At 35.0% G+C, this 16668-nt stretch overlaps 1 protein-coding gene across 1 annotated transcript in view; it reads left to right on the top strand.

Annotated features, from left to right (window-relative positions):
• Positions 1–16668, top strand: part of LOC149785903 (testis-expressed protein 11-like) — a 138938-nt gene that overhangs the window by 120288 nt on the left and 1982 nt on the right. Inside the window, exons 26-28 of the mRNA XM_089976115.1 lie at positions 1251–1377; positions 15084–15154; positions 15601–15694. Of these exons, the coding sequence (XP_089832241.1) occupies positions 1251–1377; positions 15084–15154; positions 15601–15694 (292 nt within the window). The remainder of the gene's footprint in view (positions 1–1250; positions 1378–15083; positions 15155–15600; positions 15695–16668) is intronic.

The raw sequence follows: 16668 nt of genomic DNA, 5'->3' as shown, positions 1-16668 counted from the left end.
ACACATGCATAGTAGAGTACGACCGTAAACGTATTCAGGATAAAATGGGATACTACGACCACAGGCATATTCAGGATAGAATGAGGTATTATGACCGTAGTTGTATTCAGGATAAAATGGGTTAAACAGAATAGAAAGATGTTACCTGTTTGAGTAGATAAATTTCAGTACTGTATTAAAATTAGAGCCGTTTTTCCATTCAGGACTGTTAGAATGCACATTTATTGCAACTTGTCAGACAATATAAAAAAGTTCTCAATAAATCATGCAACACCAACTGTGCAGGAATACGTTAGCAAATAACTACAAAAAAAGACAAAGTTGTGTATATAATGCATAAGTATGTTCCCAGTTAAAAAAATTTTTGCTTAAGAGAATTACTAACAAAGGCAAAAAACTATAAACACTGGCACTTGTTTTATAAACTATTGTGCCATTGTCAGCATTACGTGTTCAGCACTTGGCAGCAAAGTTTAGTGAGTTAGCTTTTACTAGGTAACTATGATATCTATAAATAAACACTTAATGTTTTTGTATATATCATAGGTTTGCATCCATTGTTACACTTGCTTATAAATACAGTGTTGTTTAAGTTTCAAACTCAAGATTACCTGCTTGTTTCCCCAAGATTCTACTCTCTATGGTTGATAAATTTCAGTCACCTCAGATGATTATTGTTTCTCAGATTTATCAATAAGATGTTTCCAATTATTTCAGCTTTTTGTTGTGCTGTTTTGTATGCTCATGTTTGCAGAACTGCAGAGCATAATTTGTCTTGCATGGTACGTATTGTAGGCCCATCACAGTTTCTCCATTAACCAATTTAAATGTCACATGTTACAATCCTTTGCTTCTTGTCAGTAATTCAGGTTAAAAATACATAGAACTTATGGATTGTCTGGTCAGATTGGCTGGAAAAATATAAAATGCACAAAGTCTGTATCAGTATGGTTTCAGTACACTGTAAATATTAACTTGGCATTGATATAAGAAAATTGAAGTAGTTATATACCTGTATGCAAAAAATACGCCCAAATGAAGGGTGGTTTCTAACAAAATGAGTTAGGTTTAAGTAAAGTTGTTTTTGTAGTAGTAGTTGATGTTGTTAGTCTTGTAGTAATAAGCATTGAGAAAATTTACCAAATTTTTGCTATAACTGGAAATGATTTAGCTCCAAATGACCTTTTGCTAACATTCACTGCCACAATAAAGGTTAACTAGTGATTAAAGTATTGATTGAATCAATGCAGCCAGTTGTTCCACAGCCTGGTCCAGCTGTCCCTGCCTAGTAATAGCAGTAACCAGGACACCACGGGACGAGATGAGGCATGGAACTACCTCATGGAGATACTGGACATTCTTGACAAGAAAGCACAGGTAAACACAAACAAAAAATTGGAATACAGGTAGGACAAAATTTATGAGTTTCCAATATAATCAAGTGTTGATATGAATGAATTACATTTTCAGCAATTGTTTATGCCCCAGATATATTCATCGAGGAGTCTTATAGTGTTGCCTGTATACATCTGTCATGATTTTGGTTTTGTACTTTGGAAGGACTGGAGGAATTAAGAAAATCTAGGTCAAGTTCAATTTTCACCATTTTCCAACAAAATTTACAAAGTTATCTCCCCTGTTTGAACTGCCGGTGTGTATGAATCCATCATGTTGGCATGGTATTTTTATGGCACAAAAACACTTGAAGGTTATTTCATGCTGATATGAGTAAAGTATCTTGCACAAGAACTCAACACAGTAGCCAATCCAGGCAGATTAGATGGTTAGACTGGAACCCAAACCCTTATTGTCACAAGTCCAGTAATTTTATTACTAAGCCAACATGGCTCCCTGCATCATATTGGTGGGAGCACGTGTTGTATTAACATTGCCCTAGTAAAGATCTGGCTTCCATAGCAACCATATATTTTCAAAGTCTCCAGAACATCTTAGCCAATTTTGGTTAAACTTAATAACACTGTTTCATTGGACTGGCTTTATTTAAATTGTGTCTAGGGTTTCCTCCAGCAACAGCATGATAACCAAGTAGAAAACCTATTTTCAGATTATTCTCTGGAACATCTTTAACTGATTTTAATCAAACTAGGCATGGGTATTTCTTGGAATATACTTTATAAATGTCTGTGGTGGTTTCCCTAAAAATTGGGTGGCTTCTCTAACAACTATGTGGAAAACATATTTTTAACTTGGACTTCTTCTTTAGAATAGCTGAGCCAGTTTTGATCAAACTTTGTAGTAATATCTATTTTGACATGCTCTTTGTCATAATTATGATTGTTATGGATCCCATGGCAATGTTAAGGCTTCCATGGCACTTGGTGGGAAACTATTTTCACCTAATCTCCAGAACGATTGAGCCATTTCTTATAAAACATGATAGGAATTGTTTCTCAGAACATGCTGTTTGAAAATTTTATCTAGGGTGTCATCCGTACGAATCCTATGGCTTCCATGCCATCCATAGAGAAAACCAGTTTTCAGCTTAGAACAGTAGAGCCTGTTCTGAATAAACTTGTCAGGAATGTTTCATAACATATGCCTTTTCAGAATTGTGTCTAGGGGATGGTTCTGCTATCAATGGTGTGGCTTCTTTAGCAATTCTGATTCAAAACCTATTTCAGCTTCTTTTTTTCAATGGTTCTGTCAGTTTTGATTAAACATAATTGAGTTTTAAATAGGACATACATGATGGCTTCCATGGCAGTTTTGTGGTTTCCATAACAAAATTGTATGGAAACCCGTTTTTTATTACCTCTTCAGTCAGTTTTGTTCAAACCAGATAGGAGTATTTCTTAGGTTATGCACTGTCAGATTTTTGTTTATGATGACTCCACAAGTAGTGATGTGACTTTCTTAGCAACCATGTGGAAAATGTATTTTCAGTTTCTCTTGAATGGCTTAGCAAAGTTTCATTGAACATGGCAATTGAATAACAAGTTCCACCAGATTTGTTTCCATGCTGGCTATTGATCACCATTGTGGTTTCAGACCAACTAAATTGTCAGACTTTGTGCAAATGTTTCATAAATTATGTTCTTCCAGAATTATGTTTTGAAATATACCTGTAGCAAAAGTGGTTTCCATAGCAACCATGTGGAAAAAGATGTTTTATTTCATCTCCAGGATGATTGATAGTTTGATTAAACTTATTTGGAAATTTCAATTAAACTTAGCAGAAATAATTGGCTGTGGAACCTCAAGCAACGATATGGCTTAAGCAGAAATCATTTGCTGTGGAACCTAAGCAATAAGGGCTGTTCCAGTAAAACATATATCCCCCGCCCAGGGAAAGCACTTCAAAAAAACTTCTGTAGGAGGTTGTGTTTCGAACTGTTTTGATTCTGACAGTGGAAGGTTGGTTAGGAAAATCACTTATGTTGTGGGTTGTGTTAACAAAATGAGAAATCGCTGGTGGTCTAACATGAATAAAACATTGGGTCAGAAAATGATGCCAGTACACGCGAGTACACGTAATTTGTATGAATTTGCGTACTTTTAAAGCAGTGATACACGTTCAGCAAATTATGTCAACATCGTGGATATAAAAAATGTGTTGTGTGCAGTATGCAATTTTTATTAAACTTTTAACTTTAAAAATGCATTTCACAATGTAATTCGCACTGCTGCAGCTGTCTCACAGCACTTGATGCGACATCCAGATATCTGGATGCTTCGGTTCAACATGAATGGCTGTTAAACTAAATTTGATTGGTTCATTGGTCCTGGAACAAGCATTTTATGGAGTTTTAGCCTTACTTTCATCGTGGAAGTTTTACAGATTCGTGTTTCCAGTAAGGACCACACAGGAAACCAAAATGGTTAAATCACAACATGGTTTGTCTTCAGACGACGTTTTCAGTCGGCAAATACTGGCTGGTGATAGCTATGATGACAATGAATTTCATGTGTATCGGTCTGTTGAACATTAGGAAAATGTCACTGGAAATACCAGTGTGTGATTTTGAGCCTAAAATTGATGTTGAGTGCGAGTCCGATGTACATGTTGGATGGACAATATGCTGGTTATATTTATTCAAAATACCCATGTCTGAACAAGCAGACTATGGGAATGTTGGACTTTAAACCCTAATACAGCATTATGGAAGAGAAAAATCTGGCATAAGAGGCAGCAAAGCACTGGTTCAAGGAAATGAATGTTTGGCAGATTTCATGTTAGTGAAAACTGACAGAGGTCTCGGAAACGCTTATAATCACGCGTATTTGGACGCCAATTTTTTTATATTTAGGTGGGCGGTAAAATCAAAGACTTGCCAGTCCTGATTCAGTCACCTGGATAGTGGGAAAATGTGTTGATCAGTTAGCTTTGCTGATATTTACAATGACACAATTTAGTGGCTGAAAGCCCTCCCCCCCCCGTCGTCACCATTATAAGAGTACATCAAAAGAACATGCTGCAATAGCTGTGCAGCAAGATCAAAGGCTTTGACTGGCAGCTGGGTGGGAAAATCTACTGATATTTACAGTGCTTGAATTCAGAGGCAGAAATACCCAGAGATGTACATGTGGTCCCTTATAACAGTACATCAAATAAACAACTTTAGCTTTCATTATTGTGTTCATTTCTGAGTGTAACGGAATAAGCAGTGCATGTGACCTCGGAATCATGACATGTTGAGACTTGGACTTGAATGAGTATTTTGGGGTTCAACAGGAAACTGACGAAGATTGTAATGAGATTCAGGAGACTGCTAAAGTTGCTAGAACTGATAGTTTGGATGGGACAGTAGCCAAGTGTAAGAAAGTGTGTGATGCCTAGCTTTGTGCTTTGAATAAGACCTTCCTTGGATCAAAAAAATTCAGACTTACTCTGGTGGACAAGCAAGAGCTATGTCAGTGTTATAAAGAATGTAGAAATTAAACTCTATGGCAACTAATAGTTTTTATAATTTGCATAGTTTTCTGAGTGGGGACTGCAATTTTTCCTGGTGGGACTCATATTTTTACCAAAATGGGAGCCATGGACTCTTAGTTTTAAGATCCTAATGAGACCTCTGGTTCACAACTTTTCTTTTTGGAACAGAGATATCCAAGAGAGAATACCCATGGGGCCATACATGTGAGATGTTGAAAATTGCACAACCATAAAGAACAGTAACTTGTTCAAGCTAGTTATGCATATGCGTTTCATTAAGCAGGCAATGAAAGTTCACAGCACAGGATAATATTTGTACACCGAGGAGGAGGATCATATTAAATTCAGCAACAGTTAACAGATTAATGCTCATAGGGAACATCAGAGAATCCCCATACAATATAATTAAGTGTGTGTAGATCTCTAGTTGGCAGAACCACTGTGAATCCCCATACAATATAATTAAGTGTGTGTAGATCTCTAGTTGGCAGAACCACTGTGGCAACAAAAGAATAAAGAAACAAACTTTTATATCATGCAGATGTATGACCAAATAAAGTACATGCTTTCTATGTGCAAAAATTAAATGACATTAAACATAAGAGACTGACTGATCTGTGTAAACTCAAAGCAAGATGGATACTATTTGTCCTGTTTGTGTTCAGTTCTTCCTGTGTATATTTTGATGATGGTGGTATTTTCTGCAGACCTTTTGGCACTTAGTTCCAAGCCATCATTTGGTATTTGTATTGCTAAATGGATAACTAAAAAAGTCTATTATCTAGTACAATACATTTTTAAGCAGTATCATTAACTAATGATGAAATTGATGAAAAAATAATTGATGTCATTCTGATGTATGGATTCTTTACTACACTACTAATCTGTTCATCCTGATTATTTTTTTTTACCATCTCCTTTAGTCTTACTGGTACCAGTACTTTTAATAAAATTGTAACTGCTATTTTCTTGCAATCTAAACATTTGTAATGGTGTGTTATTGTCAAAAGGTAAAATGTGCTTAGTGTTGTAAAATCTAAACCTATTAATTAGCAGGGACTAAAGTAAAAAGTGGACAGAAATTATTGCCATATTAGAGTGTTGTTAGAAACAACAGAATAGTTGTACAGGATGTATTTCACAAAGTTGTAGAACTAGCGCTTGTATTGTTACTACATATTCTACTTAAATAATAATATCATTATTTCTGTATATTCCTATCAGTATTTTCCCAGTGGAAGTAATTTTCTGATCTGATGTTGTTCATTTCTTGTGCAATTTTTACACATCAAGAATTCTCACCGTATCATTAAAAAACTATGTAATCTGCACCAAATTGAGTTGTTTGAGAATAAATTATTTTTTTTAACCCAAAATCACTGAAGCTATGAGTTCTTGCATTAAAGTCTCACATTAAATAACATTTGAAGTAGCCACGATAGTAGTTTAGGATGCAACTGTACCAATTTCACCTTTGGTATATCCAAATCTTGAATGTGATGGAGGAACAAAATAAACACATCAGTTTTAGAACATGTTCATTGGCTATGAATCAAGTATCAGAGTCCAACTGAATTGTTAGAAATTTTTAAATTCTTTTGACAACATCATAATTAGCTGTCAAATATGGAGTAAGCCGATGGTCTTTATGCCATCCCAACCAAGACCCCACTACAACCACGTGACCATGCCCAATGACACCACAGTAATAATCACTATACAACTAGAGATGACATCTCTTCGAGAATTTTGATTTCATTAGAGCCGTAACAGAGTGGAACAGTAAGAAAGAGTGACAGATAATTAAGCGTTAGGGAGATATTTAACAATGGTCATTCCCATCGCCAATACTTTCTCATTGGAGAACACATAAACACAAAACTTAGAGTAAGTCCTGAAATCCTGGCAGGGGAGATAAATTGACTTCGATTTTATTGGTCTCTGGTTATCCCATGGTATTTCTGTTACTTGAACATTATCTTACAGTGTGTCCATTCAGCATGGTCGAAAAAGGCTTACAACCATTGAGAGTTGTTAAAGGACTCACATTACTACAGATGTGAAAGAATGAGAACCATACTATAAATCAGTGAAGATAAAATAGAGTATATATATGGGTTTGACTGTCCCTGATTGTTGATAATGAAAGTAAGATTTTAGTAAAAACAATCTTTTGAGAGCTTGTCCTACTTGTAACTGAAAAAAGTGAGGGACATTGTTTTATTAACATAATTTCCATCCCTTTACAGACCCGAGTTTGGACAACTCGTTACTGAAATCAGCAGCTGACTCTCTGGTGCAGTATTGAAAGCACACATTTCAAATTTGTATAGATCCAGAAAATGGTGCGGCTGTTACGGTTTTCTTTTCACAAAAGCTGTCATCATAGATATGTCTATACTGATACAAATTTGATCATGAGCACTCAAAATTTTAAGTTACTGAATTTTAATATCATGGTGTTTGCACAGGTTTACAGTGGGAACTGAATTAGTACAGAGAGTCCTGAACTCTTGAGTTTTGTGCAGAAATATGGAATCCAAGCAGAATACATCCAGAAATGTAGAGGTTTTCAATCTTGGATTTAGTCTCCCCATTGTGTTTCACACTGATATGCATATTCACAGAACATTTGTATAGTAGTAGGAAAAGTAAGTGAGAAATTTAGATACATATCATAAACAAGACAAACAGTATGTGGGGGGACAAGATCATAAGAACGGGCTGGAATGGAGAAGTATAATAAAAACAATAATGAGTAGAAGTGTGCCTCTGTTTTTTATGTGTGCAACATCATTTTCTTAGCTCCAGTAAGAAATTTCATCAAAAGGAAGACAATAAAGGGTGTACAGTTAACTAAACCAATATAAATTTAGCTACTAAAAAGCTGTATCAAATCAATTTTAACCTTCTGGTCTGTTTCTGTCCATTCTGGTGATATGTCTACTGAATCAGTATGGTTGGAAAAAATATTTGGCAGATTTAAAAATTGTAAAATCTTTTGGCAGATTATGATTATACACTACTTCTGCCTGAGAGATGTGAATAATTTTATTTCTTGGTTTGTTGATCGTGGTTGTTGCTCAGTTCAAATGTATCACTGAAAAACATTGATGCATTCTCATACTTTGTTACAAATATTTATTACAGATGCATATCTCCAGATATTGGTGAATATAGCTTGAATAAGTTATAACAGTTCTACTTGGAACAATGAACATTGTTAGAGAAAATTTAAGTGAGCTAAAATGTAAACTTTTCAGTAGTGTGTGATGCAGGATTGCTCAAGACTTTTCCATCTCATATGCTCACCATGAAAAATCCATTTGTACCAACTAATGATGACTTTTAGGTAACTGTCAGAGAGGCATAATTGACGATATATTCTAAGGTCTACAAAAATTACTCGAGTCAAAAGTTATAAACTCATACAACTGTGGCAAAAATGATTTACTAGTACCTTTGCTGCTGTTGTCACAGTTGATTAGTTGGTTGATTTAGTTTGGTTTGATTTGGGTTTTTTTGGTGATTTTTTAACAATATATTAGGTGGAGGAAGAATCCCCGAAAGACCACCAGCCTAAATTGGTTGATCTGTGATGCAAACTCACTCTGTGAGATGAGCAAGTGATGTAAAAGCAAGCACCTTAGTACACTTCGGCACATGGAGCCTCTGTTGATTTGACGTTTATCTCCAACAGCCAAAGTCATTTAGACATGAGATCTCGGGGTTTCACTAGATCATTATGGCCTTTACACCATTTTCAGATGAAGAGAATCTATATATGGCAGCCAGTTTTACTGCTGAAGAAAATCCAAGTCCTTCTGAGATACCAAACACCACTTATGTAGAACCACTGACCTTCCACAAGTAACTGGCAACATTCTCATTGACACATTGGAGGCAAGTAATCACATGACAAGCATCTTGTACCACTGCCATGGAAGCCCCTCAGATCTGTATCACAAGACAAGCATCATATACCACTCTGCCATGAAAGCCCCTCAGGCCATAGGTATAAGTCTCATATGAAAGACTAGAAGTGGGAGATAGAACCTGTGACAACTGGATTGAAAGTGCAGAATGTTACTGCTACGCCATCAGTGATGATGATGATGCTGTTGACAATACAGTTAACTGCAATGACATTGATTTTATGAGTACTGTTGGAAAAATGATTCCTTGACTTTCATCCATTTTTTAAAATCTAACTTATGATATAAAAATGTTTGACTTGCTATATTTTTTTTTTATAACTTTATATTAGTCTTGCAACAAGGCATAAAAATAAGACATCAGTAACTGAAAAAGATGTTCTTACAAGAAATGATATAGTGTAAAAGTAGACAGAAATGATCCACAGGCATCATTGGGTTTTTTCTGACAAATCATATAAGTTTATCAAAACATTTATTGAAAAAAATAATAACAAGGAATCATAGAATCTGACCACACATTTAAAGCAATACAAGATTTAACTATTATTCTAATCAAAAGCAGCATGCCTGAGAACAAAGAAAAATAGCAAGACATAGTGATCACTTTAGTAAACAGAGTTTAGTAAGGAAATAAATTCATGATTTCTGTATTAGAATAGAAATATCTATTATAAAATCTGTATTCATGGATGTTAAATTAGCAGGTATTAAGGGACTGATCAATGACATCTACAAATAATAAGCCACCATGAAAATTTGTGATTTGACAGTATCGGAGACATACTTGGCTGACAGACAAACAAACAAAAGGCCAAAAGACTGACTATAATGAATGAATACAAATAAAAATATTCAGTATATTATATGATCTTTAAAAACTCAGTAGATTACCTCCAACCAGCTGTCATTTAAAGTACTTCTGTCCCCAACCCAATATTAAAATCGCTTCTACCGCCCACTAACCCATAGCCAGAAATTATGTTACAAAAAATATACTTCTGTAGGGGGCAGTGTTTCTCAATTAAAACACATCTGACGGTGGATCATAATTTTTTTTAATTGCTTATGTTGTGGGTTGGTTGAATTTGAAAGGGATATATGTTTTACTGGAACAGCCCTAATGTGGTTTAAGCAGAAATTGTTTGCTGTGGAACCTCAAACAATGCTGTCGTTTAAGCAGAAATTGTTTGTTGTGGAACCTCAAGCAGTGATATGGCTCACGCTGAAATCGGGTTAAAAACCAGTTTTCATCTTCAGAATGGCCTGGTCATGGTTAATTAAACTTCATAGACTGGATATGCTGTGCCGTAATTGTATTTAGAGTAGCTCACCTAACAGCAGTGTGGCTTCCATAGCAAGTTGAAAAACATAAAAATGATACATCTCAGCATGTATGGCTATTATTATTACAAAGGTATTTTTACAAGTTTTCAGTGAAGAACTTTCTCTTCAGAACTGCCTTTACGATATCAGACCAGATTTAGTAAGTATAGTCCAAGTACAAATGCTTTTCACATTGAGCAGAAACAGGACAATACAGTATTTACTTGAGCTTAAGTTACTTAGCATAGAACTCTTTACTCATGAAAAGACATATAGTATATACCAGAATCATCCAGTTAAAAGGCATCTTATGAAAAATTAGCAGTGTGGATCAGTAAGGGTTTGTTGAAATGTGAATAGGAGAGTGGCGAACCTAATAATAATAATAATAATGCTTTATGTATAGAGGGTGACTCATTAGTCAAGGACTATTTGCCTTTGAGGCCTTCTTACAGAACATACAGAACAAACTGAAGAGATGATGTGGTCACTCACACATAAATCTCTGACTTGTAGGTACATCCTGAAGAGTGAACTTCTACCTGAGTGCATACCCTGTATTATGTCACTCATACATAAATCTGACTTGTACATACATCCTGAAGAGTGAACTTCTACCTGAGTGCATACCCTGTATTATGTCACTCACACATAAATCTCTGACTTATATATACATCCTGAAGAGTGAACTTCTACCTGAGTGCATACCCTGTATTATGTCACTCACACATAAATCTCTGACTTATACATACATCCTGAAGAGTGAACTTCTACCTGAGTGCATACTCTGTATTATGTCACTCACACATAAATCTCTGACTTATGCATACATCCTGAAGAGTGAACTTCTACCTGAGTGCATACCCTGTATTATGTCATTCACACATAAATATCTGAATTGTACATACATCCTGATGAGTGAACTTCTACCTGAGTGCATACCCTGTATTATGTCACTCACACATAAATCTCTGACTTGTAGGTACATCCTGAAGAGTGAACTTCTACCTGAGTGCATACTCTGTATTATGTCACTCACACATAAATATCTGACTTGTACATACATCCTGATGAGTGAACTTCTACCTGAGTGCATACCCTATATTATGTCACTCACACATAAATATCTGACTTGTGCATACATCCTGAGTGAACTTCTACCTGAGTGCATACCCTGTATTATGTCACACATAAATATCTGACTTGTACATACATCCTGATGAGTGAACTTCTACCTGAGTGCATACCCTGTATTATGTCATTCACACATAAATATCTGACTTGTACATAAATCCTGATGAGTGAACTTCTACCTGAGTGCATACCCTGTATTGTCACTCACACATAAATCTCTGACTTGTACATGTATCCTGATGAGTGAACTTCTACCTTGTATTATGTCACTCACACATAAATCTCCGACTTGTAGGTACATCCTGAAAAGTGAACTTCTTCCTGAGTGCATACCCTGTATTATGTCACTCACACATAAATCTCGGACTTGTGCATACATCCTGATGAGTGAACGTCTGAGTACATATCCTGTCTTATGTCACTCACACATGAAACATAAATCTGACTTGTACATACATCCTGATGAGTGAACTTCTACCTGAGTGAATACCCTGTATTATGTCACTCACACATAAATCTCAGACTTGTACATGTATCCTGATGAGTGAACTTCTACCCGAGTGAATACCCTGTATTATGTCACTCGCACATAAATCTGACTTGTACATACATCCTGATGAGTGAACTTCTACCTGAGTGCATACCCTGTATGGTCACTCACACATAAATCTCTGACTTGTACATGTATCCTGATGAGTGAACTTCTACCTTGTATTATGTCACTCACACATAAATCTCTGACTTGTACATACATCCTGATGAGTGAACTTCTACCTGAGTGCATACCCTGTTATTATGTCACTCACACATGAAACATAAATCTGACTTGTACATACATCCTTAAGGGTGAGCTTCAACCCAAGTGCATACCCTGCCAGTGTCCATTGACAGTGGAACACATTTTTGTTGTTGTGGGGTTTAACGCCATTTTTTCAGCACACGATAGGCTATACATGGCGGCCAGTATTAATGGTGGAGGAAGAACCCGGGAAAACACCGGAAAGAACCACCAACCCACGAGAAGCCACTGGCAAGCTTTCTCACATACCCACATTGGCTGAATCCTAGACTCGAACCGCTGCAGACAGAGGTGAGATGGCAGTGATCCGTAATGAAGAGCGCTTTAGACCACTCGGCCACTCAGGGCCCCAACACATTTTTGTAGAATCTGTCAACTTCCATAATATACTGCAAAAGTAATTTGACATGAATTCACTTAGAAACCTTATTGACTATGTACTACCAGAGAAAGTCATAAAGTTCCTAAAACAGGGTTCTCACGCTGCCAGGAATTCAGGAGAATGTCGGGATAATTGATAATTTTTTCCCAACCATGAAAAGTCCTTGAATTTCGCAAATATTGATTAAAGTCGAGAAAAAACCTGGCAATTTTCCACCACCACTTGACACCCGAAACAATCATGACTCACATAACTAAACTGATCATGAATTAAATTTATCGAGTTCTAACCAGAATATTCGGAGTGTGTAGTATGGATCATTTGGGTGCTTGCAATATACATATATGCTGAGTCGATCCAAATGGTCAGTGGATTAGATTTATCTAGTAGACTTTTATTTTCAAAGTCAGTTTGATATCTGTATCTTTCCTCACATGGAAGGTATGAAAACCAGTCTAGCATCACAATAGGCCAATATTGTGGTGGCAAAGCGTAGCTGCTTACCGGATGGGTTGCAGACTTGAAATATTGTTAGATTGAGTGATACATCATGAAATTGATATGAAAAATACTTATTTTCTCAGAAATTGTGAGCATTGAAATTGTTGTCTTTAATCTTCTGAATGATGAGATAACACTATGACATTGATGAAATGTGATCTGATACTTGTAATTTTCTTTGTAAGTCGTACGAGTACACAAATCTAACAACCCACATTTTCAATTGTTGTAGAGAAAAAAAAGTTGTATACTGGTTATAATAAAAAGACAAAAATGAAGGAACACAAAATGCTCCATATTTATATATTCCGAGAACAACTTCTGGAGTTTTGTTTTATCACGTGACTACCACATTGACATGTGCTCTCAGCTTGATAAATCAGACTGGTGCAATTGCTGGTTTTTACAAAAAGTATCTGATTTTCATTTAATATAATTGAATTTCTGTACAATAACATTAAAAAGGAGTTTTTGTTGATATATGTGTGATTAGCAATGCAAATGGCGAGTACCCGGTCAGGTTTCATCTATGCCGTAGTTTTGCCTAGTCTGTCAGAGGATTAAAGACATAATAATTATAATCCTTGCCATTTTTGAGAAAATAAATCACTCTCCTATCGATTTTGTGCAGGTATAAGTCAATATAACATAAGTTTACATTTTCTAGGCCCACTGGTAAGCGACTACCATATGTCACCACCACACGGTGGTGGCAAATTCCAAATTTTCGATATACAATTGCAATGACCCCACACCCCAACCTAAATGTCCAAATATGAAAATGGGGTGGGAATATTCAGAGGAAACCTGGATTAGAAAACTGACTTCTATTCGTTTTAAGTCAAATTTGTAGTCCAAATTGTTGAATCTTAGAGCTGAAATGAGAAATTGTCACCCCTTGTATTATATATTAAAAAACGGTATGAGCCCCTGTATCAGTACAGGTTTGGGGACTGGTTTAATGAATTCCAAGAAGACAAGTTGATTTTACAGAAAATTCGGTCCTTGTTTATACAACAGTATATAATTTTGAAGGTCTTTTGTCAAAATTTTAATCAACCTGTTTTGAATTTTCTTTTTAAATGATGGATTTTTAACCAGATCATCTTTAGGAGATTAAGTTGTTTGAAAAATCTTGTTTGGAATTTTATTGGCACAGATAAGTTCAGGACTAAACTCTTTTTGTTACAAGACAAGATTCTAATTGTGTTTATTGTGTTTTTTTATATTCTGTAATAGGAAATATTTACTTTCTATAAGATGCATATATATATATTGCTATAGAATTCTTTAGAATTAAAAATTTGAAAGGAAACAATACTAATTTAAGTTCATTATGTTGTTCCCACAAGCAGCATATTGCAGACTAGCAAAATAATGTTATGAATTTTTATTCTATATATTGAAATGACTTTAGGTGCCAGTTTATAGAAATATAATCAAACTTATTTCATGTGATACACTTTGTGGTCTTGTACATGATATCTTTTCTGAATAACATGTTTTGGAGAGTCTTGAAAGAAACATCTTTAAATTTAGAAAATGCACGTTTTATAATCTAAAATGTTCTTTAATTCCATTCAGTAATGGTCATATGTGAATCGTGAAAAAATTAATTTCATCCTGGAAATGACCTGTAAATTTATCTTTAGAAAAGTGTGGGTACCATGCTAAAATAATACAGTTTGAAGAATAATTTTGCCCCTTTAATAATTTTATATTTGTCTTTTTTGTCCAAATGTTTTAATTTGTATATTTTTAACGAATTTTAACATTTTCACACTTTATCTTGTTGGAATATAATTTTATATTTATTTGGAAGGGTTCATCTTTATTTTGTTTTTGCTTTTTTGTCACTATTACATTTTTCTAATATTTATTGAGCACTATATAACTAGGAATCTGCTGAAGTGCCATCAATCCCAGTTGTTTAAATGAGACAGATGTGGTTCCTGCCATATTCATAGGTTCCCATCAGTCCAGGAAGAACATAACAATAACAGTACAGTTAAGAAGAAAAGTGTATTGCGTCCATTATTTGAATCATTTACAAACAATAAACTGTGGTACACATTTATTAGTTATACATGTTAATATCTACAAATGTTTCAGGGTCAATATCCTGAAATAGAGGTTCTTTGGTTGATGACAAAAGCTTGGAACTGTGGAATCAACTTATTCAGGTATAATTTTTAGAATAGGTCCTTCCTTATCCAAACAGCATTATCACAAATATACAAGACTTTAAGACTCCCAGTTATCAAACGTTTGCAGTATGGTAACAGAATCTGTTATTTGTACGAGTTATAGAATTGTTTTAGCATCTAATAAATTCATATTTCTATACTAACAATATCTAATAAAGTGTAATATTACTCTGATTTCTTAAGCTTTTTATTAAACCTGGTCTGAAATATAGATTAGTGTTGTATATTTATGTAAATAGTCCTAGATGTCTTCTTTGTTGCATTAAGTAACAGTTTCCTATATTTGTATATTTTGTTTTTAAAAGTGGCAATATGTTTTTGATAACATTTTATTGGTTCTAAGTTATGAACAAGATTGTTATAAAATAAAATATTGGGCCTGTTGAAAAATGTAATCTTAAAAGACCAACTGTTGTTTGTAGTACCTCAAAGTACGTAGATGCTGAGAAGTGGTGTGGTCTGGCCATTCGCATGATCAAGTTTCTTACAACTATGAAGAACAGTTACCAGGATCATGTATGTAGTTCGTGTGCACTGGATCTGAGAGTGTTGTTACATTTTATATACATTTTCGTGATGTACTGTATTTACATTTACATTAGGCACAGTCAAAGCTGTGAACAGTGCAGACTTGGATCTTCTGGCACATAAGGCATCTGCAGATTGGGGTTTATGCTGTTTACTGTAAAGCATAGGAAGGAGGAAAAGAAAGCATACACCAAGATAAGCCAATGCATTATTGGATGGCAGATCAGGATCTTTGCTGTTTGCTTGAAATTAGCAAATAAAAAATAATGTGCCTCCTGATATGCTGTTGCATTATTTGACAGCAGATCTGGGTTTGAGTCATTTACTTCAAATCATATGAGGAAAAAAAGTGTACACTCTGGTATGCTTTTGCATTTTTTAAAAAGTGGATCTGGGTTTATCCCATTTGATCAAAAATCATACAAGGAAAGAAACAGGCATGCACCCTTATCTGCCAGTGCATTCTTGGATGTCACATCTATGTCTGTGCTGTGGCAAGTGTATGTTTTAAACAAGACATGGTGCTTAGTTACTTTTCTTGTTGGGAGAAAAACACTTGTGCATTCATCATAAACTTATTTTGAAATATTCATAGGGCCATGTATGTCAGTGATACTCCATTGCATGTAAGTTTTTTTCAGGCAAAATGTCTGCAGAATAGAAGTTAGCATATGATTGGAATATTTATTTGGGAATGCCTCTTCATTCCATTGTGTGACACTCTATGGTACTTGATATAGTATGAGTCTGCAAACGTTAATCAATTAAATTGACACTAAATGAAAAATCTGTTTACTTTAGGTTTTGTTATCATTTGGCATGTTTTATATTCGTTAATATTTATAAAAATGGATTTTGTTTGATGATGTACATTTTTAGTTTGCAGCCATATTTTTGCGCATTTGAGTAGAGTTGAAATTATTAGAGAGGGTGTGTCAAGTCAGATAGTGCAACTTTAATAT

This window comes from Sinohyriopsis cumingii, chromosome 12, assembly GCF_028554795.1.
Source record: "Sinohyriopsis cumingii isolate HCF-2022 chromosome 12, ASM2855479v2, whole genome shotgun sequence".
Lineage (NCBI taxonomy): Eukaryota > Metazoa > Mollusca > Bivalvia > Unionida > Unionidae > Sinohyriopsis > Sinohyriopsis cumingii.
The sequence above is the reverse complement of the archived record's forward strand: the minus strand, read 5'-3'. Positions and strand labels throughout refer to the sequence as shown.